The sequence below is a fragment of the Thermobia domestica genome, chromosome 10, assembly GCF_964235325.1.
Source record: "Thermobia domestica chromosome 10, izTheDome1.hap1.1, whole genome shotgun sequence".
NCBI classification, from domain to species: domain Eukaryota; kingdom Metazoa; phylum Arthropoda; class Insecta; order Zygentoma; family Lepismatidae; genus Thermobia; species Thermobia domestica.
In genome coordinates, this window is record NC_137463.1 from 229,530,950 (window position 1) to 229,558,133 (window position 27,184).

At 35.2% G+C, this 27,184-nt stretch overlaps 1 protein-coding gene across 1 annotated transcript; it reads left to right on the plus strand.

Annotated features, from left to right (window-relative positions):
- The first annotated feature begins 754 nt into the window (after positions 1-754).
- On the plus strand, positions 755-24,580 carry LOC145663041 (WD repeat-containing protein 36). The gene is made up of 2 exons (XM_081729192.1): positions 755-980; positions 21,633-24,580. Exon 2 carries the CDS (start codon positions 21,771-21,773, stop codon positions 24,453-24,455), a length of 2,685 nt encoding a protein of 894 aa, XP_081585318.1. The 5' UTR covers positions 755-980; positions 21,633-21,770; the 3' UTR covers positions 24,456-24,580.
- The last annotated feature ends 2,604 nt before the right edge of the window (positions 24,581-27,184 follow it).

A 27,184-nucleotide genomic window follows, 5' to 3' on the forward strand; every position in this document is an offset into this window, starting at 1 on the left:
GGAAACGGGAGAACCCCGAGAAAACCCACGCACACGGGAAGTGAAGTTTATACTTCAAGAATATAAGTGTGCCTCCACAAGATGGGTAGCACGAAAGGGTGTAACATAGGTCGTTAAACTAAAAAAAAAAAGTCATTTTCATTTCATTTCAATTATTTCAGAATATAATAAGCATGAACTGAGCCCTAATTGCATGGTCTTTTTGTATCACGGCATAGGAGATGGTAACACCTCTCATCTTATACCGGTACTTTTCCACTACTTACCTTTAATAGTTTAACATGAATACGCTTTTATTCCACTACCTTGTCTCCAAAGGGTGGTTTCTAAGGGGGGGCAAGTATAATGATATTTCAAATATAGTTGCAAGTTTTGCTATAACTAATGTAAAAGTTCTATTGGGTTTTCGATATTCCCAAGTACAATTTCCTATAGGGGCGTGCGCCCCACCTTCCTCCCCCCTGATGGGCGCCCTTGCTTGTCTCTACACATTACGGATTGCAATTTTCATAAACATCTCAAACCAACACTAAAGTGCAATAATGACGTGCATACCTACAATACAAGAAGGAAAAAAGATTTTGTTATTCCCACACACAGTACAAGATACCAGAAAGGCCTTAAGTATACAGGAATATTAATCTACAACAAATTACCTAGAAAATAAAAGATTGTCCAATGTTTATTGCCTGGGGAATTACTTTTATGCAGAAAAGAAGAAGAAAAAAGCCTGGATTATCAAAGATGCATAAAATTTAACAAGTGAAGAGCGAATCGCGTTAGTTTTGAAGCATGGAGGAAAACGTGGGAGATAAGTGAGGGATTAAAAACAAACTTTTTACTTTGGTATATGTACATATTTATCTATATACTTTTGCATACAGAGAAGTTAAGTATGAATATCATATTTGATAATGATAAGATGACAACATAGATTACTGTTGGAGAGAAGTTACCAAATATTCTTTGCAAGTCTCGAGGTAAGAATTAAATTAGTGAGCAGTAAAGTAAGTGCAAGTTAAGGTTGAAGATAGCATTAGAAGTAATAATTGACAAATTGAAATTCTGTTAGTAGGTTTTTCTTTTTTTTCTTGGGGTGTTATTTAGTTAAACCCGCCAACTTTCAACATGACAGTAATGACTTATCAACTAGTTTAGGCTAGTTTAAATTGTGAAGTATTATTTCGTTCACTTATCGCAGTATATTGCATGGCATTACTCGAGGATACGATTCTATCAAATTTTGACACATTTCTTACATTTTCAGGTTAGGTTAGAGCTTTGTATTTCTTTTAACAGAGCATGTACTAAATGAGAAGCTCCATTACTACTTGCAGATTGATTTCAGGAGAGCTCAGTATAAATATACTGTGAACATTTGTCATAAAAACTACAGTGCATAAAACACAAGCCAACTTGTGCTAGATGGCCACTAAAAAGCACGAATGCTATCTAAGCTAGTCAGGGCAGGAGCGCAACAGGACCGATCTAGGAAGCAAGCACGTTGGTGACTAGGCTATATACATAAATGAGGATAGTGGAAGAGTTCACTTAACACATACAATACTTTCACTATCACTCGAAATTAATTTCAATACGATGTGCACTAGCAGTAATTAGGATTCACTCTCTCATTCCTTCTAGGTAAGAAAAAAAAAAGTTTCACATCGTATTTTGCCTATAAATTATGTTTGGTAGAACCATCTGCCCTATTGTTTTGGTGACTAGGCTCATCAGCAGGCCGAAGATATGCACCTAGTGACAAATCATGACTCACATTTGGTACAGGTACAGAGAAAACATGTGTTCTTTACTGTGGTACACTGCAAGGGCTAAGTTCCGAAAGCCCCACAGGGCCAAATGTATGGGACCTGCTAAAGGACAGCCCCTCCAGTTTTATATATATATTTAAAAAAAAAAAAAAAAAAAAAGAAAGAAATTTACCGGGCAGGAAATAATACTTCCTCGTCCCCTGTAGAGTGTTGCTTTTGTGTATAACAGTATCAGATGTTTCTAATGACGAAGATAGTGTTTTGTTTTGTGTGCTAATAACAGTTAACATACCATACTAACTGAGCGTATGGAGAAAGCCTAGTAATAGATGTACATTGCAGTATCGCCAAGAATTATGGGGAAAAACTGACGGTATCGTAGTCCAGCGTGGAGATTGCGATATACCACTGTTAAGTTTCGTGGATGCCTACAGAAATGAAGGAGAAAGTGTATGTCCACTATCCTCATTTATGCGTGTACTCACCGTCGCTGATGCGCCTACGGACGTACCCCGTCGCTACCGCTTCCCCTTTCATGGTGCACTTCTGCTCTGACTCGGTTTGATAGCATTCGTGTTTTTAGTGGTCGCCTAGCACAAGTTGTTTTGTTTTTAATTTATTTACTTATTTCTTTTGAGTTCCAGAGACCACAGTATTGTACGTTTGTACATGCGGTATAGAACAGTTCAAATGATATTAAGCTCTAAATAATAGTCTACTACAATAGTTTCTTAAATATCATATTAGTCTTACAACATACTACATGTTTATACCACACCTTATCCATTCATTTACTCGGTTTTATTCATAATGCGAGAATCTGTAGGTTTTTCTTTTTTTTTTTTTTTTTTTTTACGCTATCTTCATTTAGTATTCAGTAATCATGTACTGAAAATATTTGATTAATACATATACATATTCATGTAATAATAAAATAAATAAGTCTTACCTTCGTATTGATTCATACAAAAGCAGTGCTCTTGTAGGTACTTTGTTAGTCTTTGTTTAAAAAGGTGATCAGATTTTTAGTTTCTTATGTTGATGGGTAAGCTGTTATAAATTGGTATTCCTGTATATGTTGGGACTTTTTGGTAAAGTGCTGTGTTATAAGTGGGAATTGCAAGATCGCTTTTGTTTCTAGTATTGTATGTATCAATGTCACTGTTGCATTATAAGGTATTTTTATACGGTAAGGTTGCGTTATAAGGTAAGGTTTAAGGTATTTTCTTATAAAGACATCGTAATATATAAAGACAAGGCAGTGGGAGAATTTTAAGCTCTGGGAATATTTTTTTTTTTTTTTTTTTTTTTTTTTTTGCATGATAATCTTGATTTTGTACCTTTCATTGTTCTCAGTACCCTTTTTTGAATTCTGAGAATTGTCCTACTTTCTGCTGCGTTTCCGCAGTGTACTGTTCCATAGGTAAGTAGATTCTCAAACTGACTGTGATAAATTACTTTTAATGTTGATAGGTTAAATGAAGTTTTCACACTTTTTAAGGCATAGTGCATCTTACAAAATTTCTTTTGGAGTACAGATACGTGCCTATCCCACGTTAGTGTATTACTTACCCTGAGTCCTAGAAATGTCTTTGCTTTAACGTTATCTTTACACTTATTTCTAATAGATATGATTGGATTATTTACATTTGTATCTCGAGAATGGTGGAAGTTTATTACTGTAGTTTTCTCGATATTTAATTTTAATTATTATTTTTCAAGCCATGCGTTTAATTCTATTGTTTGTTTGACACTAACTTGTACTGTCAGTGTATTCAGTAATGGCTAGACTGTATCGTCTGCAAATATGCTTGGTTTGGCTGGTTTTATGTAAGTTGGAAGATCATTGATGAAAATTATAAAGAGAGTAGGCCCTAAAATCAAGCCTTGTGGCACTCCGCATTTTATTGGCTTGATGTCGCAGGTATATTTAGAATTTGCACCTCGCTGATCCGTGTGATCAATTACTACGATTTGATTTCTACCTTCTAAATAGCTTTGAATCCATTTATTTACAACTCCTCTTACACCGATATTGTTTGAGGAGTATTTGATGCGAAACAAGGTCGAATGCCTTAGTTAAGTCTAGAAAAATGCCAGTGCGTTTTTTTCCTGTCATCTAGTGCATCACGGATATAATCGAGATAATTAAATATTGCCGTCTCAGTTGACTTCTTGCGTTGGAAACTATTTTGAGCAATGTCTATTATATTATATTTTTCTACGAAGCTTATTATACGTTTTTGCATAGTTGATTCAATGATTTTTGCGAAAGGCGAAAGTAAGGCTATAGGGCTATAGTTTTCTACCTTATGCCTATCATCTTTTTATGAATTGGCTTAATTCGTGCAAACTTTAATTTTTGAGGGAACTGCCCTGATGAAAAGGAAAGATTTATAAGATAGATCAGCAGTTCCTGTGTATGAGCATAACTTTTCTTCAGTATTACCATTGGAATGTCATCAAAACCTACGGACCATTTGTCTTTTTACTTTGACATTATTTGGACAACTTCGTTAGTTATTACTGGCTGAAGGAACGTTGTTTTTTGTATCCTATCTTCAGGAGATTTTATTTCGAAGTTATTACCCGTTACACTTTTATTTCCGATTTCAGTAAAATAGTTGTTCATAATATTAGCAACTAATACTGGGTCAGTTATTTTAGTGTCTTCGTGATTCAGTTCAATGTTTCATATCTCCCTAGAAGAGGTTGTACTTTTGTTTCACTCTTTACTATTTTCCAAAGTGTTTTTGATCTATTTGTTTGTCATTCTTTTTGTCATTTTTATTACACTTCTGTATATGCGCTTGTAATTCGCCTAATATCTATTAAGTTCCGGGTTTGATAACTCTTGTTTAACTCTTTGTGTCAACTCTCTAATTGTTTTGCTGGATTTGTTTATTCCTGAGGTTATCCACTACTTTGTCTTATGTGTGTAAATTTTATAATTGATTGTTGGGAATGCTGCATTATAGAAATAGCTGTATATATTAAAATATTCCCAGGCCTTTTCTACTGTAGTTTGTTTATAGATATCCTCCTATGTTTCACCGCTTAAGAGATAGTTAAAGTAATTCACATTGTCTTCGCTAAAATTTCTTTTACTGATAATTTTCGGTATTCTGTTAATATTGCTAATGGTTACGTTTAGGATAGTAAAAATTTGGACTTCATGGTTGAAAAATCCAGTATTATAATGTTTCACGGAAAATTATAAAACATCTTTGTTTAGCAGCATTCGGTCTATTGCGCTCTTTGTTGTCTGTGTTATTCTGGTGGATTCCTTAACTATTGACTTTAAGTTGTATGAATCAATAAGAATCTGTACGTTATTATCGATTTCATTTGACAAAAAATTTATATTCACCTATTACCTCTACTTTATTAGTAGGAGTAGTTAATTTTTTCAGTGTCTCATCTAAATTGCGTGCTAGTACCTTAATATTGCTATTCGGGGTTCTGTAAATACAAGTGATAAATAGTTTGTTTTGACTCCATTATACAGAACTCAAAGTCTTTTTCGGTGCTGAGATAAGTAAAATTTTTATATATATTTGTTTCTCATCTTGTTTTGATATAGATCGAACCCCCCTTCCCCCTCTTTGGGTACCCGTTCTACAGTAGCACTCTCCTAATTATAGCTATGGATTTTATAATATTCTGTTTCATCTGATTTTAGCCAGTGTTCTGTTAAACAGATTACATGTATATTATCTAATTCAGTGGAAAGTAGTACTTCTAGCATGTTAATTTTTACGTTATTGAGACCTTGAACATTTTGGTGAAAAATATTAATGCCACTTACTGATACATGTTGAGTATTTTGTTTCTTGCTTAAGTTTTTTTCTTTTTTCTGTCATGCGTAAATATTGAATTAGTTAGCGTTTCACAAGTGTTTGAACATTTAGTAGTGCCAGTATCCTCTACCTTAAAAAATCACTTGATAACACTTTTCGCGTTCTCTTCCGTCGTTCTACCTTTAGGTCATTTCCTGCAGTTACGTCATCTACTCGATTGTTTTCTGTGCGTGGCTGCAATAACTTGTTTTCATAATTTGGTTCACTAACATTACTAACTTTACTAACGTTACTGCTAATTTGGCCTGACCCTATATCATCATAATCTGCTATCACATATGCTACTATCATCTGCTTTCGGGTTTAAACCATTTGACCTCTGTACCAAACTAATTCTATCCACATAATCTAACCCTACACCAATACGGTGTGCATTTACTGAACTGAACTGAATATCAAGGCTCCTGTTTGTGATATTTCTACTATCAGATACTACAGGAGCTACATATTTCTTATTTTCTACTGAGACTTGCCATGCTAGTGGTATAGAATCCCTCTTTGGCTGCTGTTTGACTAGTTTACACAGTTTTTCTGCCAAAATTCCTGTTTTCCTGTTTTGTGCCCTGCAATTTTTATACCATATGTGCACACGCTGTGGTTATACTGTGCTCTTCTAAAGTCAATCTACACCCGATGGTAGTGCGAAGTAATTTACATTGTGAATACATAGTATTACATGAATTTCGTTCATAGGAAAACTGGAGGGGCTCTCCTAGATTTTAGCCAACCTATATATTAAGTAAGTGAAAGAGACCAAGCTGAAACTAACTATTGTCATGTTAAAAACTTGGCAGGGCTTAATAGAATAATGCTCATTTTAAATGATAGCCTCCATAAGTATTGCTATGCAGTACTATATAGTAGTTTAATTGTTATCAAATACTTTACAATCCATATATTACCGACTTTACTTGTGGGTATAAATGAAACAAAGGAACCACAGGACCACCACAAATTAAAAGTTCTTTACAAAAAATTGAAACTTAGTACTTTACTGGCTCGTATTCTGTTAATGTGGGTTCCTATCACCATAGCAGCGCGTCCCCAAGTTGCGAGTCGAGGAGAAGGCCTCTACATACAGAGGTTAGCTGCAAATGTATGAATAAGCAGTCGCGGACAAACGACAAGGGATGATCCTCCAGCTTGGGAGATTAGCAAGAGTCTTGTAAGTTCATGCCGTAAAACAGGCACTTGTTCAGAATCATTCACAAAGGCCTCGGACCAGGACTGATAACTTAGCACTACTTTACCAAAGTAAAATGGACATGGGATTTGGAACATGGATATAAAAAATCTTTATAGGGCACGCTCGTTAAAATACGTAACTAGTGAGTTAGAGAAATACAAATTAGATCTAGTAAAAGCTCGGGAAGTTAGATGCGAAGGAAATGGAGCAGTGAAGTCCGGATATTTTATATTCTTTTACGGGGAAGGTAATAAACATCGCCAACTAGGAGTAAAGTTTTACGTTCACAGTCGGATAATATTAGCTATTTTAATGACCTTAATTATGTACATCGTACGTGCTTCTTCCTTTTTTTTTTTCCCCGTCCAATAAAAGGTTATGGGCTACCGTTTACATATATAAACGCTCACTGTTCTCATCCATCTCTCTCCCAAGTCGTATTAGCTATAACAAATTTTATCCATGGCTTAAAAAAAAAAATCCTATATCTTTATACTTACTAAGCCTATTTGGAATATATTCCGAAAATGTGAGATATTTCTACGTTAGCTTAGGGTAGTTTCCGCTCACATCTGCTGATAAAAGCCACTTATTTCTGTGAAGCTTCGTAAATATATTTCTTAGGGTATGTAGTCCTTTCCGGGATACCTTTCATTCCTGTGCCTGACTTTAAGCCCTTGAGAGGAAAGCCTTCCCCGAGGGGAAAAAAAAAGTCCTTTTGTCAGGAAAATTTTCCATATGGATCGTGATATATACGTATGGTATCATTCGGAAGCCTGCTTCATTTGGCAAAAACAATGATGTGCGAATCATGATAATAATTATGGTACGAGCAGAAACCTCGTAAGTAAAATTCGCAGTTTGTCCTTTTTGAAAATTCGTTGACTTTTAAAGGGTTAAACTGCACATAATTTGTATTTAATCGTGAGGTACACTTATGTGCAAAATTATTGTCGCGTGTCTATAAATATGTTGTTGTAGGAATATAATTTGATAACGAATTCGCCCGGTATTTCTTATAATGTTAGTATCTGTATAATCGGCAAAGACATGTACGTGGCAAATTTCATGTCAAAAGAGTAGTAAATAAGGACAATAAAACGTTCTTGTCCATTTAACATTTTGTTTTACTCATTGTAAATTTCGTATTTATAATTCTTTTCCTATGAAATTTACCACACATATACATTTCCCGATTATACACATAGTATCAGTATTAAATGTACCCTGCAAAATTATTATCAAATTATATTCTTACAAGAATACAGTTATAGATATGCGACAATCAGTTTGGAAATGAGTGTACCTTTTAAAAGGGAAAAGACACGAATCGAGTAGAGTTTCTAATTCATTAGGGACAATCTTTCCAGAATGATATTGTTTCTGCTGGCATACGCGTTGCGCCCGTTTCAACTCCTCATATTCTAAATGTGTATTATTTGAATGCAAATTTTTACATAAGGTATAGAGATAATCAACGAAGGAATTTTCATTTTTTTAACGTTCATTGTAGCGAATGCTGGTATTCTGCGAAATATTGCGTAAGGTTGCAATTTATTTCCTCTCGTGTTATATACTGCTTATTTTCGTAGCCAGAAGCATTTTTTCCCCTTATGATTATGTCTTTCAAACTTAAATCTGCGACAAAGACTCTTTGCTAAAAAGTAAAATATATGTTAAGCGATATACATTCATTAATATAAAAATAAATGCTCCTTACATTATCCTGAGCGAAAATGAGCTCACCAGTCGAAATACAGTTTTAAGTAGTATAACCAGAACTATTGTCGCTATGACAAACCTGAATTTAAATTCGTTGGCTGTTTCCGAAATATTTACAAAAAAGCGTGTGAGGTCTGTATACGAATTTTTCTTGTGATTGTACCACCGCGTTAATAAATTGATAAATTGTCTATAGTACAATCACGCCATTGCATCTCCAGGTGGATTGAGTTATTGAAGTTTATATTCAAGTGTCTCATATAAAGAACAAAAAGGCCAAAGTGCAGATTCACTTTAGAGTGGAATCACAATGTGGAAAGTCTGCAAGTGAGATTGAGTAATTGATAATGGAAGAACGCGTGTGTGAAACAAAATAGTATAGGCAAAAGGATGTTTTAGAAGCTATTCCTAGAAATTGAAATAAAACGTCTCCCCAACATACTCATTATGATACATAATGCATGATTACCATCACGAACGTATACAAAGTAGGAAAAATAAGTATTAAAGACTGATACCGATGTATCTGTAATCAAATTGAATGGAAATACCTAATTCCGTTGATTGCTTCTGTAAATTTTTACTGGACGATTTCGCCCCACTTAAACTGTGGCCTTGTTCACCAGGAATGTTATTCACATTAGCATCGAATTACTTCATAAACACAATTTGCACTTTTAGTGCAAGTGTTCTCGTCTCGTCACTTCTTTCACAAAGAAATTGACATAGGAAATTTTTCTACACAAATAAAGTGATTCCATCTTAATGTAAGTAACTTTCCTGATGAACAAGCCCACAGATTAAATGACAAACTGTCCAGTAAAAACCTTACAGATGCCATCAACAGAATTAGTGTCTCTGTTCATCATTTTAATAAAGAGCAAGTGAGTTTCGTTTCACAATGTGAAACTACGGTAAACTTCCAAACTATGAGAATTCAATACTCAAATTTGAAATAGTATATCTACAACTTCTGGGTGCAATAAATGAATAAGATCAAAGATAGAACCTGTTCATCGAAATTGAATCAATATCAAAGAAGCCATTACTCGCTATCCCTTACTGTTTTCGTTAATTTGAACGAATTCCGGATTAAATAGATGGTTAAGAAAGGAGATAGTACCTACTCTTGGAAAGTTGAATTGGTTGCAAAAAACTCGATATCTCGTACCGTTTTTACTCTACGGAAATCACTACTGAAACCGGTAGTAATAGTAAATTTTAACCACTTCCGGTTTTGGTAGAGAGTTGCGGGTTGTGATGTTAAGTTCTCTTGAAACCCTAAATCGACTGCAGGGAACCTCTTGCCGCTGTCTATTACCGTTGCTGTTCTATAACGATAATTGTTGAAACTGCAAATGGTTAATTTTTACCACTTCCGATTCAGTAGATTAGTGGAGAAAGCAGAACCTATTCGTAGGAATCTGAATTAATTGTAGAAAAATGCTTCTTAATATCTCTTATCGTTTTGCTCTGTGGAGATCAGTATTGAAAACGGAAGTAATAGTAAATTTCAACCACTTCCGGTTTGAGTAGAGTGTTGTAGGTTGTGATGGTATGTTCTCTTGTTACCGTGAAATGTTTGGAGGAGACCACTTCGCTCTTGTCTAATGTGGAAACTGGTTTTTGTTCATTTAAACCATTTTCTTTTTGAATAGAGGGTTAATGAAGAAGATAGAACCTGTTCTTGGGACAATGAATCCAGGGCACAAAATTTCCGATCGCTAGGTCGCCATGGCGACTAGAAATTTAGAACTGGTGACCAGTGGTCAGTAGGAATAGTTTCTGTCTAAACTCACAGGGCTGCGCAGCAATGTTTTCTGCCTAAACTCACAGTGCTGTGCAGTTTCAGTTTCGACGAAAATAATTGTCACTGAGTGAGAGAAAACATGGAATGTGAAGTCTTCATAACGGAAAATGAGATCTTCACAACGTTGTAATTTGCCCCTCCTTCCCTACTCTCAATCGAAATGGTTTGCCTCCTAGCACGTCAGCGCCAGAGATGTAATCTCATTCTTTGTCAAACCAAAGGCCGTTGAGGGAGGGGGAGGACCTCTCATAATTTGTACATGAGAGATACTGGCGAACATCATTTTTGGATTGGCGAATGCATCTGACTTTGAAATTTTGCGGCCTGATGAACCAATTGCAGAAAGCCGCATCTCGATATCTTTTGCGGTTTTTGCTCTGTAGAAATCAGTGTTGAAACTGGAAGTAATATAAAATTTGAACAACTTTCGGTTTAGGTAGAGTGTTCGGAATACCCTTAAGACACTGAATCGTTAGCGAAAAATAACTTCTCGCTGTCTGTTATTGTTATCGTTCTGTGGCGATAAACGTTCAAACAGGAAATAACATTTGAACCGCTTCCGGTTTTAATAGTAAGTTAACACAGGAGATGAAACTATTCTTGAAACGCTGAATCGATAGCAAAGAATCGCATCTCGATACCTCTTAACCGTTCTCACTCTAGTAACTGTCAACGAACGGATAGATAAAGCCAGACTTCCGACATTTATGCATATCATAGTTGGGAAGCCTATTAAGTATATTTGTTACCAACGAAAATACTAACGTACCTCTAAAGAACATTGATATTCCTTCAATGTATGTATTTTAACGCACAAATTTGTATATGAAAAAGAGAGCAAATATTGTTTTCTTTGTTACGCGTGTTGGGGTATTATTTTTCTACAACATCGCAAACCACTCTCAGGTTGCATATTCGTTTAGTCCGAATATTAGTCCGACGTACTTCTTGAACCACTTTTTTAAGTCTTACATTTAAGAAGGGAATAACTTCAGCACTTTAAGTCCGAAATTTCTGACTTATGGTTTTAGTTGGTTTTAGTTCGACCATTTCTAAAGTTACTGAAGTTTGGCGGGAAGATTCTATGTTGTCTTTGATGGTTATGTGGCATATGTCAGTTGAATATCTTTTATGGTTTTAGTTGGACCATTTCTAAAGTTACTGAAGTTTGGCGGGAAGATTCTATATTGTCTTTGATGGTTATGTGGCATATGTCAGTTGAATATCTTTTATGGTTTTAGTTGGACCATTTCTAAAGTTACTGAAGTTTGGCGGGAAGATTCTATATTGTCTTTGATGGTTATGTGGCATATGTCAGTTGAATATCTTTTGTTGGATGTTTATAGCCTTTCAAATAGAGACCACTCACCTCTGCTTTGCGTGCGAAGGTGCAAAAGTGGTAAGTTTTCCCAGCGTTTTTGAAAGTTGTAGTAAACATAAATACCTGGTCTTTTTCATAGTTGGACAACTTTTGACACTGATTCAGAATATGTTACTAATTGGCCGTTTAAGCGTACCTCAGTATAGATAAAACACTAAAAATTGGCAAAAAAAAAAAAAAAAAAATCTTTGCGCAATTCAGGGAGCTCACATTGAACACACTGTAACTACGTTGTGGGTGCACCAATTCAATCAAAACTTGGAGACATGATAATTGTTGTCGATGTGTAAAGTAAATTCAGTTGTCATTGTCCAGCTAGATCAAAGATATGCACTTACAAAGTTGGTTAAAATTTTGTAGATGCAAATTTTTGAGTATAATTTGAATTGCAACATCTCAACTGTGTCCTCTCCAATCTTATTTTTCTTGCGACAGCTGGAGAGAGTATCCTTCAAACTTTAGAAGATATATCATTTAATTTTAGAACCCTTTGTCTTAATGAATAAAAAAAGTTGTTCCGAAAAATAGTACTTCTGATTCTTGGTGAAAATTTGTATAACTGAGGTTTTTGTGCTCATTAAGTATAGTGCGACGCAAGATCATCGAAAATGGTTTGTATGCTTCCATTTATACATAACGACAAATATACATATTAATTTCAAGCCAATAAATACAAACATACATAGTAAGTGTGCGAAATTTGCAATATACGGTACTGAACAATCAGTACCAGTTTTGGCTAAATGTGGCTGCAATCCTGATGTGGATAGATTCTGGATAAATGTATTGTCTTTCTGTGGGTGATGTGGGTAGTAATCATACATATATGTTGCTCTGGAATCCAATAAGTATATTGAACACTTGGCCAATATAAGGAGCGAGCAGGACCATGAGAGTGCATAAAGCTTACAAGGGCATCTTGTTGTTCATATGAAACTTCACATATATTTCCCACCCAATGAACATTGTCATACACACATGCAACTTACTGCCCAGGTTGTAAACTTGCAATTCAAATGGCTGCACAGGGTGGCGACAAACCTGGAAAACTAAGAGAAGTCAGGGAATTTGTGAAAACCGTTAAAAAGTCAGAAAATTAGAAAATTAAGATTTTATGAACATTTAAAATGAAAGTTCTAAGATGAAATAAATAAATAAAATGCAGTGGTAAATTCATTTTCGATGCCCACATAATTCCAATCTTTTTTCCATCTTTGTTCCCACTTTTTTTAAATGTAAATCTCCTGCATTAAATGACGGTAGCTAATCTCATAAATTAAAGGATTTTAGAATACAGTTACTTGGTTCTTTTTATTTATTTATTAATACATTTTAATTAGCAAAGAAGTTTATTTCAGAAGTGCTTATGAGTTTACGAAAATTGCTGGCAAAGCTGCACATTAGCATATCTATTGAGTCAATACTCAATATTCAGAGAGACTATATTGAACACGCTATAACTACGTTGTGAATGCACTAATTCAGCCAAAATTTTTAGAAATGATTCCCATCAGTGAATCAATGTGCGGATTAAATTCAGTTGGAGAGCCATAATACTCTACCAAAACCAGAAGTGGTTCAAATTTGCTAGTACTTCCGGCTTCAGTACTGATTTTCATAAAGCAAAAACGAAAAAGATATCAAGAAATGTTGTGTTTGCAATCGACTCAGTCTCAAGAATAGATTCCATCTCCTCCGTCAACTCTATTCAAACCGGAAGTGGTAAAAATCCACTGTTTCAGGTTTCAACATTGGTCTCCATGAAACAAAAACGGTAATAGATAGCGAAAAGCGGTTTTTGGAATCAATTCAGTATCTCAAGAGAATATACCACTACCATCCGCAACAGTCTACCAAAACCGGAAGTGGTTGAAATGTACTAGTACCTCTGGTTTGAATACTTATTTTCATAGAGCAAAATCGGTAACGAAAAGCGTTTTTTGACACAAATTCAGAATGAGTTTTGGGTTACTATTATCTATCTGTTCAAATCGTAAATGGTGAAAATTTACGATTTCCAGTTACAACACTGACTTTGAAATTTTGCGGCCTGATGAATCAATTGCAGAAAGCCGCATAATTAATACAACGGAAATAAACAGCGATAGACAGTTTTATGATATGGATTCAGTGCTTCAGGAATATGTTTCACCTTTGATTTTGTTCCTCTATTGCAACCGAAAGTGATAGACGTCATTTCCGGTTTCAATAGTTTCAATATTAATGTCTATAGAGCAAAAGCAGTAAGAGTTAGCGAATAATAGCTTTTTGTATTGATTCAACGTCGGAGGAACAGGTTCTCTCTTGGATCTTACATATCGTCGGCACCTGTAACACACTAGAAACCGGAAGTAATTGAAATTTACTATTATTTACGATTTCAATATTCATTTCCGTAGAGCAAAAATGGTAAGAGATATCGAGAAGTGGTTTTCTGCTATCCGTTCAGCATCTCAAGAATATGTTTCATCTCCTCCGTTAACTCTCTATTCAAACTGAGAGTGGTAGAAATCAACCAGGGTGTGGTAAGTTTCAACGCTCATTTTCATAGAGCAAAAGCAGTCATAAATATCAATAAGCTGTTTTCTGCAATCGATTAACTGTCTCAAGGAAACTTACCGTCATCACCAACAATACACTGTTAAAACCGGAAATGGTTGAAATTTACTAATACTTCCGGTTTCAGTACTTATTTCCGTAGAGGGAAAACGATAAGGAATATTAAAAAACTCTTTTTCTTTAACACAAATTCAGTGCCCCAAGTATGACTTTTTGTTTGTTGAAATTGGAAGTGACGAAAATCTACTAGTCGGTTACAACACTGATCACATAATGGATGAAACGGAAATAGATAGCGACAAACAGGTTTTATTATTATTATTATTGATGCAGTACCGCAAGAAAATGTTTCATCTCTGATTCTATTTTTTTATTGCAACTAGCACTTCCGGTTTCACTGTGAACCCCTATAGAGCCAAAACAATAAGGGATGGCGAGTGATGGCTTTTCGATACGGATTCAGCGTCCGAGGAACAAGTTCTATCTTCGTTCTTATTCCTCTATTGCAACCTGTAGTTATAGATGTACTACTCAAAGTTTAAGTATTGAATTCGCATAGTTTGGAAGTCTACCGTAGTTTCACACTGTAAAACGAAAAACTCACCTATTATGATAGTTATTACTATTATTATTTATTTTTTGTGTCTTTTAGGTGAATGAAATTTCTTGCAGTCGTACACACTATTACTTATTTCTGCATTCTTGCGTAAAAGATTCCTTTATTTCTTCTTCAGAAGAAAGCTATATTTTCTAGCGAACTGATGAAATCAGACACGGGTAGATTTTTTTTTTAAGCTAAATTACATTTGGAAATACTGTATCTGTAAACCTTTCTAAAATGCATAAATCTATCAAATTTACATATACCGTATTTTGAGAATTGTGGCTCGTAATCTAACTTGCTTCTTTAGAGCAGTCCAGTATTTTGAGTTAGTAAACAATTAGAATTTGCAGACGAATTAGCTGCTTGTTGGACAACGAGACCGAGACGTCCCGTCCAGGAGGAATGGAAATTTCAACTAATGAACGTCGTAAAGTAATTGGTCTTCATTAACGTTCGTGCCGTTAACCTTATTATTAGAAACATTTAATGATAGTAATTTTTCTTCCGTAGTTGATGATACCTTTTTTAATATTAAATTATTATTTATTTTTTATTTAGTCGAAATTTTATTTATTTTTTTAAAATTTTCTCCAAAATTGTTAAGTAGAAAAAATATTCTGTATGAAACGACTAAGATGGTATATTGGATTTCATGAACTTAAGAACTTATTTGTCATTTTTACAAAGGGCCTATCTGGTTTGCCATAAGCACCAGACGGTGTCACGTGATCAGGTCAAAAGTCACGTTGCGTGCCAAATCGAGTCTGGAGATTCCAAATCAATATGTGAGATATTTCAAGCACGTAACCTCCGCGTCGGGCGGCTTGGGTAATTCGAAGAAGATGCATATACTTTATCATTATTATTGATTTCACTTTAAACACTTGGCTTTTGACAATGTTCTATCCATATTTACTTTATGTGCTGTACATCGTTTTTAAGCTCTTTATTATGTCTTTGCAATAAGCTTTCAATTAGCCATCTCCTTATTATAGTTTTTGAGATAAGTGGACGACTTCAGTTTTTTCATTGATTTTCCATTGACTAATGTTTATGTTTCGTGATTTTTGACTATGTTCCATCCATTTTAGGACAATTTGCATTTGGAATATAGAATCTACATAATATATTCTATATTTAAGCTGAATTTCAGCCATCTCCCTCAAAGTCTGTTCACATCATTGCAACCGGATAGGCCATTTGAGAAATTGAATATCTAAGATAATTATTAGGATATTTACTTTACACAAAAAGTTAAATATCGAAACGCATTATAAAACATGTATTCTCCTTTTTGTACGTAAAGAGGCACAATGGCTCAATGCTAGAGCGCTCACCTCTAGTGCGAGAGGTCCCTAGTACGGTCCCAATCAATGTGAATTTCAGGTGGACAATATTGTGTTCGTCGGTTCTCCCATTTTCTGCAACATTCTTATTCAATCAATTCTTGCATTATCTTTCTCTTTTATTTTCCGTCTCTTTTAGCCTACAGGGTATAACCGTAACGTAAAACTCTGTACGTAGTTCGTTCTTTCTTTAAATTTTAATTTCCCCATATTTCTCTTGTACATTCCTTTACAAGCTTAGCTTTTTTTTATTTATTTTATTTTATTTTATTTTATTTTTCTTAATTTTTTAAAAATAACTAGCTGTATTCGCTTTCGGATTATTCCATGGCAAATCAGCACATTTGCATGCATTTGCGCCTGACCTAAAGGCCCTAGAACCTTGATTAAGATGTCATTTTGGTGCTTATGAAAAGAGTTCTCGGATGGCATATAACAGTATAAAGATTGTCTTAGAAAATCAAATTTTTGGAATTGATTCTTTAAAAAACCATATCTTGAAAATTTTCAAAAAATATTTGTAAAAAAATAATCATACTGTTGTGAATGTATCTCCAAAGTTATATTTTTAGGTCGGTATGGGATCAGTCCCTACAAGAGTTTCTGCTTCCAAAGGCGGAGTTGAAAATGGAGTTACTCGGGTTGCTAACCTCTTGACTATGCCACAAACCTTATCACAAGCTCCTTTTCCATGAGCTGTTGCAGCGAAATGCCATTACGCCCGCATGTCAAAATCAACTGTATTTTAAAGAAGTTTTTTTCATTCTTGTACTGAGCACTAGGTCCACCAGAAAAGTAGTATATATTTTTCAGTCTAAATGGGTTTTCCAGGAACACAATAAGTTTATGTTGGAAGTAGCGTACAGCCGTAGATATTCCAAAAGTGTGGGGTCCTCGGTTCGATCTTAGCTCGCGCCCAGAGAACTTTGTGGTGGACAAACACCGTGTGCGTGGGTTTCCTCGATATTCTCCCGTTTCCTCCCATTTTCTTCATTCCATCATTTCATTAATTTCTCATCATCACTGTTTGCATTAGCCTAGCCGGCATAACTGTGGGACGTAAAACTCACAAGATTTCATTTCATTTCATTTCCAGAGATTCCAAAATTAATGAAATAATTGACATGCCCTGTTTTTCTTTCCCCGTTATAGTACACTACAAATGGATGAACGGGGCTTGCTCACTAGTCCAGTAATAGCTTTGCGTCTCGCCCTATGCCACAAATGTGTAATTTTCTGAAAAATCACAGTAAATGACAAGCTAGTTCTTCTAAGCTTTCTAATGTTCTTCATAAATGCACTTCATTGCTTCTTGGTAAAGTTGTGGCGCACTAATTTAGATAACTGATCATGAAAGAAGTCAATGAAGTCAGGTATTGATTTCAGTAATGTTTCTAAGTCACACCAGTCCACAGAAATGCACCTAAGTCGTTTCCATCAAACGACTGCTCAAGTAGGTTCTTGTTGCCTAGGCATAATAGACAATTCCCCATGTGACTACCTATTGATAGTGAGTGAATTGCAAAGAACCTTTGCGAAACAGTGCTTTTGTTCTTAGTTTATTTATTATGGAAGCGAGCATTCCATTTTTAATCATAAGGTTTAGGCCTAGGTGAACGGTACATACGCATACAGTGTGATGATACAACTCTGATCTGCTAGGATACAATTTTTAGTCCTGAATTCTGTAAATTCAAAAAAAAAAAAAAAAAAAAAAAAAAAAAAACTGATAACCATGTTACGATAATTTTCTTAAAATAGTCTGATGCCTCCATTAAGCTGCACAGAACAAGTTTCGTAGAAACTTTAATTTTCTGTTCATTACTATGCTTCATAGATAGACAATCCTTGTCCCAGACATGGGCTTGCTTACATCATCATTCTCATAAAAAGACGTAATAGCTTCGGTAAACACTTCCCAGAGTTCTGTTCTAGACTACTCAAGATACCTTTGGTTTGTAGTAACGTCTTTGCTTAACAAACCAAATAGTTTGAAACATTTGACTCACACATTGTCTTCCGTACACTCCGTGATTCAGACAAGCATATTAAAATAATGATTTTTCGTTTTCTTGTTACTTGAATTTGTGAAGTTAGTTGTAAGATTATGCAAAACAAAACTATTCCAAAGATGCACATGGCAGGAGTTTTTCAAAACCTTGTACTGATCACAACATTATAAGTTTTTGAAAATTTTCAAAATATGGCTTTTTGAGAAAAATTCGAAATTTTGATTTTCTAAAATATATATATATATATATATATATATATATATGTTTAAAAAATCTATAGTATTTTTAAAAATATAATCCGAAAGCTCTTTTGATAAGCTTTAAAATAACCAATGCCCTAGACCATTTAAGTTAACCGCAAATGCTACTCGAGCAAATGTCACTCATGCATTTTTTAAATTAAATTTTGAGAATTTTGCGAGCCTGTAATTTCAGAACCAGTACATATATCTACCTGAAATACGACGGTTTGTCATTTTGCAGTGCTACCAAAAACTGTACCAAATTTAATGAAAGTCTGGCTAAGTAAAATAGAATGTGTTTGAACATTGTGTTGGTTTGACATGGAATGACTCTTCCATAAATTCTGATGAAGATGGAAATAGAATAAATTCTGGTGAAGATGGAAATAGAATAAATTCTAATGAAGATGGAAATAGAATAAATTCTGATGATGATGGAAATAGAATAAATTCTGATGAAGATGGAAATAGAATAAATTCTGGTGAAGATGGAAATAGAATAAATTCTAATGAAGATGGAAATAGAATAAATTCTGATGATGATGGAAATAGAATAAATTCTGATGAAGATGGAAATAGAATAAATTCTGATGAAGATGAAAATAGAATAAATTCTTATGAAGATGGAAATAGAATAAATTCTAATGAAGATGGAAATATAATAAATTCTGATGAAGATGGAAATAGAATAAATTCTGGTGAAGATGGAAATAGAAGAATTGCCCTAAAGATTTAGTTAATCTTATAAGTGGTGATATTATCGTGGAAAAAAAGGAAGAAAATTCTGTTCGTACATAATTCTTGGTTTATCATTATTTGGCACCACATAAGACTGAGTCCACTCTTTTATCCTAGAAGCAGTTGATAATTGTGAAAAATGTCGAAACCTGTATTCCATTAATTTGAAAGGCTGGCCATATTCGGCAAGGAACATTATAAGAGGATAAAGTGCTGAACCTAAAAACTTCGAATAGCGAAATAAGTCGCAGAATAAATTTGAAATGATTTCACAAGGCATACATTTTCTTGTAGCTATGACATCTTTATACAGCTTCTGTTCAAAATGACAGTCAAGCAAATTTTAGAAGTGAGACTCTTCAATTTTAAGTAATTCATCCTGTAATAGGATTAAAGTAGGGGAAATTATATACCGAAATCTGTATTCTATTAATTTAAGGTAATGACGTATTGAACGAACGAAATTAGACCAGGAATGTCGCCAGAAAAAAAAAAAAATATTTCACAAGAGGTATCAACTGGTATACCGCTTTACAAGTTTTTGCAAGTGAAACTTTCGATGCAAATACGGAATTTCTATCCAAGATAGAACGGACACATAGATCATCAGTTCGTTAAAGTTACTTGTCCACTGTTCTGAGTAGAGGCCTATACAGTCGTTGTAGCCGTACCGAAATGTATGAGTTGCAAAGACGTTTCAAATTTTTAAGTTGTCTTTTACCTACCTAATCTGGTGACGACCCTAGTCTTACTTTATTAACTCAAAATGTTCTTCTCTCCCCCCTCCCCCAAAGAAAAAAATGAAATACGGGATTTTGCATGCGACTTCACATATTTAGATATTGAGATTGATATATAATAGTCTGAAGTTTATCTTCAGTGATAATAAACGTACTTCCACCGTACAAGATGATTGGAAAACTAATCTTTAGCTGGATTTGAAGGGTTGAAAGAAAGTGAGTCGCTGTAATTTAGTATGACAAGACTTGTGTTTTCTGTAGTCTTATTCTTTGTAGTTTCACCAAGGCATATTTAAATTGAGTCGTTCAATAGCACTGTCATAAGCTTTTACGGTACAGATGTTTTGGTTTCATTCCATTTTATCATCATCTGTTAATTATTTCATCATATTTCATTTGCATTTATTACCTTCTCCGTTAACCTAAAGGTCATACAGCGAGTCGTTAAGCTTCATTGAATTATCATTTTTGTATCATATTGTTTCGAGATATTGTCTCTTTTGTATTTACTACGTAAAATAAGTAAATGCAGTTTCAAGTGAATGCAGTAGATAACGTCCAGTACAGTAGTTTCTTTTGTAGGAGGTAGGCAATTGAGAGCAAGTACCCTTAACCTTGGGAAGCTATAATCATTATGTTGTATACAACACCGAGGTTAAGAAAGGGTGAGACATACTGCTTACGGTGCTCCGAACTCATCGGATTGGCGGGTTCACAGACCATCCCGCTTCCAAGAAAACCGAATTAGCCAACCATGTCAGAGTCGTGCCAATTGTAATTATTTGCGACAAGGGTAGAAAGTAATTTGAGTAATTTTTAATTCCTCTCGCTGTTTTCTTTCCAAGGGAATTGTGGGAGAACGAAATCATAATAGCTTCATTTGTTTCTGTTTATGATGGTGCTTCCAAGAAATTGCGTTATTTAGAATCATGGCAGGATGAAACTTTAGATATAATATTTTGAAATAAGTCTAAATGAAATTAAATATTTAGATCTTGAAAAATAACTAGTAAAGGCACTAAACTGACATGTAATTATAAATAGTAACTTAAACTGAGGAATACGTGAGGGTAATAAATATTTAGACCTATTCCTAAGTTTAAATGAATAGTCTATATGAAAATGTTATGTGGTTTAAACAAGGCAGATGATTAATACAAAAGGATGATAATGAAGAATTGATGAAATGCGAAAGTAGGAAGAAATGAAATGAAATGAAATCTTTGAGTTTTACGTCCCACGGTTATGCCGGTTAGGCTAAAGGAGACGGTGATGATGAGTGATGAATGAAATAGTGGAATGAAGAAAGTGGGAGGAAACGGGAGAACCCCGAGAAAACCCACGCACACAGTGTTTGTCCACCACAAAGTCCACTTGGCGGGGCTGGGATCGAACCCGGGACCCCAAGCACCAGAGGTGAACGCTCTACCACTGAGCCACCGCGGCCCGCGAAAGTAAGAAGAATCAAAAATAAATGTTGTCCACCATAAATTACGTGGGCTGGGATCACATCGAAGACCATTTACACAAGAAGCAAGCGCTCTACTACTGAGCCCCCTTGCTTCTGTTAGAAAAGGTAATGAGTGTATGTATTTATGTTATTAAAGGACAGTTTTCTAACTTAATGCTGTAGTAATTACTGTGTTTCCTTTCTTTCCAGGTGCTACTAATACATCTCTAAAACGATGTCATGGAAACCAACAGAGACTTGATTTTTGATTGAGAATAGTCCAAGTTTCATCTGCAGCAATTTTATATATCAGTGCGTGTGTGTATAAATCACTACATAGAAGTCAACATGCCTGGGTCAAGCAAAATCTATATGCAGAACAGAGCTCTGGGCTATGTGAGTAATCATGTTCCCCTCGTTGTGCGATACATTCACAGACGCAAAGAAAATCTTGTTGTGACCTGTGTCGGAAGATCATTTCATACTTACGGTTGCGCAAAGTTCACTCTTCTTAGTGTAAGTGGGTTACATCCTTCAGACATCACTTGTATTGCAGGTGACTCATTTCATATTTACACCGCGTGCGAAAACGTGATCCGGGCATGGAGAAGGGGTTCAGAATTGAAACACACATACGTGGGACATCAAGCACCCGTTCATTTAATGTTACCGTTTGGACCACATTTATTGTCCGTTGACGAAAAGAGCCACGTGAAACTATGGAATGTCAAATCGGAAGAAATATACATGGACATGATGTTTGACAATGAATCGTTTAAAGTGACAACCGTTCTTCATCCACATACTTACATTAACAAAGTGTTATTTGGTAGTGTTCAAGGTGAATTACAGTTGTGGAATATTCATAAAATGAAACATGTATACACTTTCAAGGGTTGGGGAGCACCTGTTACCGTGTTAGAACAAGCTCCTGCTCTTGATGTAGTGGCTATTGGCCTTGGTGATGGACAGATAGTTGTGCATAATCTTAAGTATGATGAAACAGTCATGAAATTTGTGCAGGATTGGGGCTATGTGAGCTCACTTTCATTTAGAAAAGATGGAATTCCAATTCTAGTTTCTGGTAGTTTGAATGGTCATATAGTGTTCTGGGACTTGGAGAAGAAAATGGTGATGAGCCAGTTAAGAAATGCCCATGGAACTGGTGTCACAGGTCTTCAGTGTTTACCAAATGAGCCATTAATGGTAACTAGCTCCGCAGATAATACCCTGAAGATGTGGATATTTGACACCTCAGATGGAGGAGGCAGGTTACTTCGAATAAGAGAGGGCCATAGTTCTCCACCGACTTGGATTCGCTTTCATGGTAGCAACGGTCATAACATTTTGAGTGCTGGAAACGACTCATCGTTGCGAATATTTTCGACTGTCACAGAAACTTTCAACAGAAGTCTTGGGCAGGCATCCTACAATAGAAAAATATCAAAAAAGTATAAAAGAATTGAAGACCCTTTAATTATGCCTCCTATAATACAATTTACTTCAGAAACGACTCGGGAGAAAGAATGGGATAATATTGCTGCTATTCACCATGGTTTGGGAGTTGTTACAACGTGGTCATATAATGCCTCAAAGATGGGGGAATTAAAACTTCTTCATGAAAGGTTTGAAACGAAACCTTTTTTAGGAAATGTGACAGCAACGTGTTTATGCTTGACGAATTGTGGTAACTTTGTGATTATTGGATACAGCTCAGGTCATGTGGATAGATTTAATATCCAATCAGGCATGCATCGGGGTACATATGGAAATCCTGTAGCACACAAGTGCCATGTGAGAGGTGTTGCGACGGATTCGTTAAATCAGATAGTAATAAGTGCTGGTAGTGATGGAGTTGTGAAGTTCTGGCAGTTCAAAAAGTGTAGTCTTTTGGGTAAAGTATGTTTGCAGGAATCTATTTCCTTTATACATTCCCAGAGAGAAAGTTCACTATTAGCATTCGCTATGGAGGACTTCGAAATTTTTATCCTTGATGAAGAGACGAGGAAAGTTGTAAGGAAACTTTCTGGTCATGAAAACAAAATCAATGATCTGGCGTTTAGCCCGGATTCTCGATGGTTAATATCCGCATCGATGGACTGCACAATTCGAACGTGGGATATACCTTCAGGTCAGCTTATAGATTGGTTTCAAATTGGGACCCCTTGTACATCACTCAGTCTAGCTCCAACAGGCGAGTATTTGGCCACAGCACATGTCGATAATGTTGGCATTTTCTTGTGGTCGAATAAAACTCTTTATTCACACGTGTCGCTGCGACCTATTTCTACAACATCTGATGCTCCCTTGTTAGATCTTCCGGTTACATTTGATGAAAGTGCTGAGGTTTCACCAGAAGCTGAACCTGTAACAGAGGAGATTGAAGAACCCGAATTCAAATCTCGCGAACAGATTGATGAGGATCTTATTACGCTTTCATCTCTTGCAACATCTAGGTGGCATAATTTATTAAACATTGACATCGTAAAGAAAAGGAATAAGCCGAAGGAACCACCAAAAGTACCAAAATCTGCGCCGTTCTTTATTCCTACAATTCCTTCTTTAAACCTCAAATTTGATGTGAGACCAATTGAGGATGACCAAAACATAGACCAGTCCAAAAGTGTGCTTCCAAGTAAGTTTCAGAGTTTCACAGTGTTCGGTAAAATGTTACAAGATAGTGTAGAAACGAATGATTTTGTATCCCCCATGGAAAAACTTAAAGGAGTTGGACCTTCCTCTGTAGACTTCGAAATCCAGTCTCTGTCCCCTGAGTCAGGTGGTTCTATAACGTTAATGTTGCAGTTCTTAAAGATGATAGACTTTGTGCTAGATACGAACAAGGATTTTGAGATAGCACAAGCATATTTGGCTTTATTTTTAAAAGTTCATGGTAAAGTAATAGCATCTAAAGAGGAGTTAAGCGCATACTTATCTCATCTTCAAAGAAAGCAGTTGCTATGTTGGGAAAAATTACAACAAAGATTATTTTATAATATTTGTGTTGTACGTTCATTACAAGGTGCTTTGTAGGTAAGAAGAAAGAAAAAAAAAAAACGAATGTAAGTAATGACAATGTATTAATAGTATGTTGTTATCGATAAATGTGAAATCATATCTGAGATTGAAGCACATTGAAATATTAACTGTTATTTGTATTGCTTTGTTTTCTTTCGCATAATCCTTTATAAATTAAAAGAGTATCCTCCTCCCTCGTGATCTTACACTAAGGTATACAGAAGGTTGTTTTGTTGGCAACGCTGGTATCACCTGTGTAGTTTCACCAGAAACATGAAACCGGTGTCATTATCAGTGTGATATCGCAGTTTACAGGTGCCAGAATGTCGTGTTGGTGTTAGTGAAGTGCTGCCGAAAGGAAATCTCTATTGGGAAGTGGCTCTTTTCCACGCACGTTTTTCGTACAACTGAATAATAAAACAATGTCAAGAGAAATGTTAACCATCGGAGTGGTTACAAGGTATGTGGCCAGGAAAGCACGATTTGGGCCCATGTAGAAACATTTATCAACAAAAGGGTTACTTGAGGTGCTTCGTGGAATTTGATGACTGTCAGGCCAGGAGAATCCATCATCGTGAGATGATCCAAAGATTACATTTGGTGCAGTCCACTGTCAGCCACAGCCTCCTCCTGCTTCACATTGCTGAATGTAAGACAACTTGCCGCAAAGTGTTCAAAAGATACGGGAGCAGTTTGGGCGGAGGCGGGGGTCCATGACATTTGGGCGCAAGGCCATTTGTTCGCAAAACCTTTTATCCAGGTAGGTTATGGTGTATTTCCTATACACTACATATGCTGTAGTGTATTTCATAACTAGAGCTTGGATGTTTAGGCACTAAAATATGACACGAAGCGCTGGAAATTTCGAAAAACTTCCACAAATAATTTTGCAAAAACTAAAAATAACATCTAGCAAAGTTTCTGCATATCATTCACAACTTGTCTTCACCAGTTGAGAAGAAATGAGAAGGAACTCCCGCAGACTCTCGACTATCCGGGTCGCGAGTATCTGGTCCCCATACTATGCGGTTTAGTTTTAAAGGAATATTTCTTTTTAATAAAATAAGACATATGTAATAAAGACATGTAATTAGTGTAATAAAAAAAACGTACGTTTTTCGATAGTGTTTACGTATTTTAAAGATGTGGCTATATATTCATACTGCACTGTGTACTTGATTTTTTGAGTCAAACATTATAAAATTTTTCTGAAAATTTGTACAATACTGTACATATTTTCATTTTTGCACTTTCTTTTTCTATAATAAATTATTAAAACGCATAATATAAAACATAAAAATGTTTATTAAATACCGGCTTGTACCAAGAGGTCAGAAAAAATGAATAAGAACTGGTTTTGGAATAAAAATGGTGTTTTTAATGCTATGGGTGGTTCAGGAAGTAAGTATTAATTGAATGCTTTTTTGTTATTCGATCTGGCCATTAAGCCGGATAGTTGAAACTCTGTTGTATTACTAGAAAGTTATTTCAAATTTCATAAAAATAGGCACTAACTATAAATTGAAATAAGAAGAATAGGGCAAATAAAATTTACTGTAGGCAGCCTGTGACGCCCCAAAGTAAACTTCTTTCCTTTATAATATATAATGTAATATGTCCTTTCTGAACGTTTTAATTTTAAGTTGTGCAGTTACTTTTTATGACAGGGTTTTTGTGATTAGTGCCTATTTTCAAGGCTTTTAGTGCGTAAATATCCGGGTTCTACTTATGAAATAGATAACCCTATTTAAGTAGATTAACCTATTTAGATATACGGCTTTGCGCCCGAAAGTCTCGCGCCCAAATGTCCTGCCCCGGTTGGGGTTTGGTGGGTGGATGAAAGACAATTGTCACGTTGGATGATGTCTTAAAGAGATCCCACCATGTGGAAGAGATTGAACAGTCCTGCTTGTAGATATTGATTTTGTTGTTTTAGGACATAAACTGATTGATTTATGTATTTTAAAAAAATGAATCTATATTTTGTCAGGGGTAAAAGTGAAAGTGTAACTGATTACTTATACCTGTGTCATAAGTAGAAAAAAAATTAAGCTTATACTGTTTTATCTGGTATATATATATATATATATATATATATACAGGGCTTGAAAAATCCACTCACCTGCTTGCCAGTGGCGAGTACACTTTTACATTTGGTGAGTAAAGTCCGATCAATCATAAACGTGAATTTAAGAATAAATAGCAGATGTCACTCTTTTCTTATTTATAAGAGACATGTCAATAAACAAAATAAAAAAATGTATTGATAAGTTTATGGTTTCGCAAAGTGATTTTTGTCTATTTGTATAAACACTGTGACTGCAAAATGGTCTGGCTAGTAGATATTTTGGCTGGTGAGTACTTGCAAGCAAGATTTTGAAAGTCCTGTGTGTATATATATTACTTCAAAGTTGAGTTATTGCCTTCTAAAGTTTTTTTTTTAATAAATAATCATGTAAGATTCATTCAAAAATAAAATGAGGCCTAAGCCTACCATGATTACCGTTCAGATCACTTATACAGCTAAGGAAACAAAGAAAATGGAATTTTCCTTTGTGTTCCAGGATTACCTTCGGAAAATGGTGTAGTAACATTGAGACGAGCTGTGTCAATGAGTGTGTAGAACACTGGTCCTGGCCATTCGTTTGCTTTTCTATACTGTGTTGTGCCTGGTCATTTGGTCTGTGGTATCGACTCCGCCTTTGGTCGTATTATGGTGTAGGCTTATTGCTGGCTTCATTCAA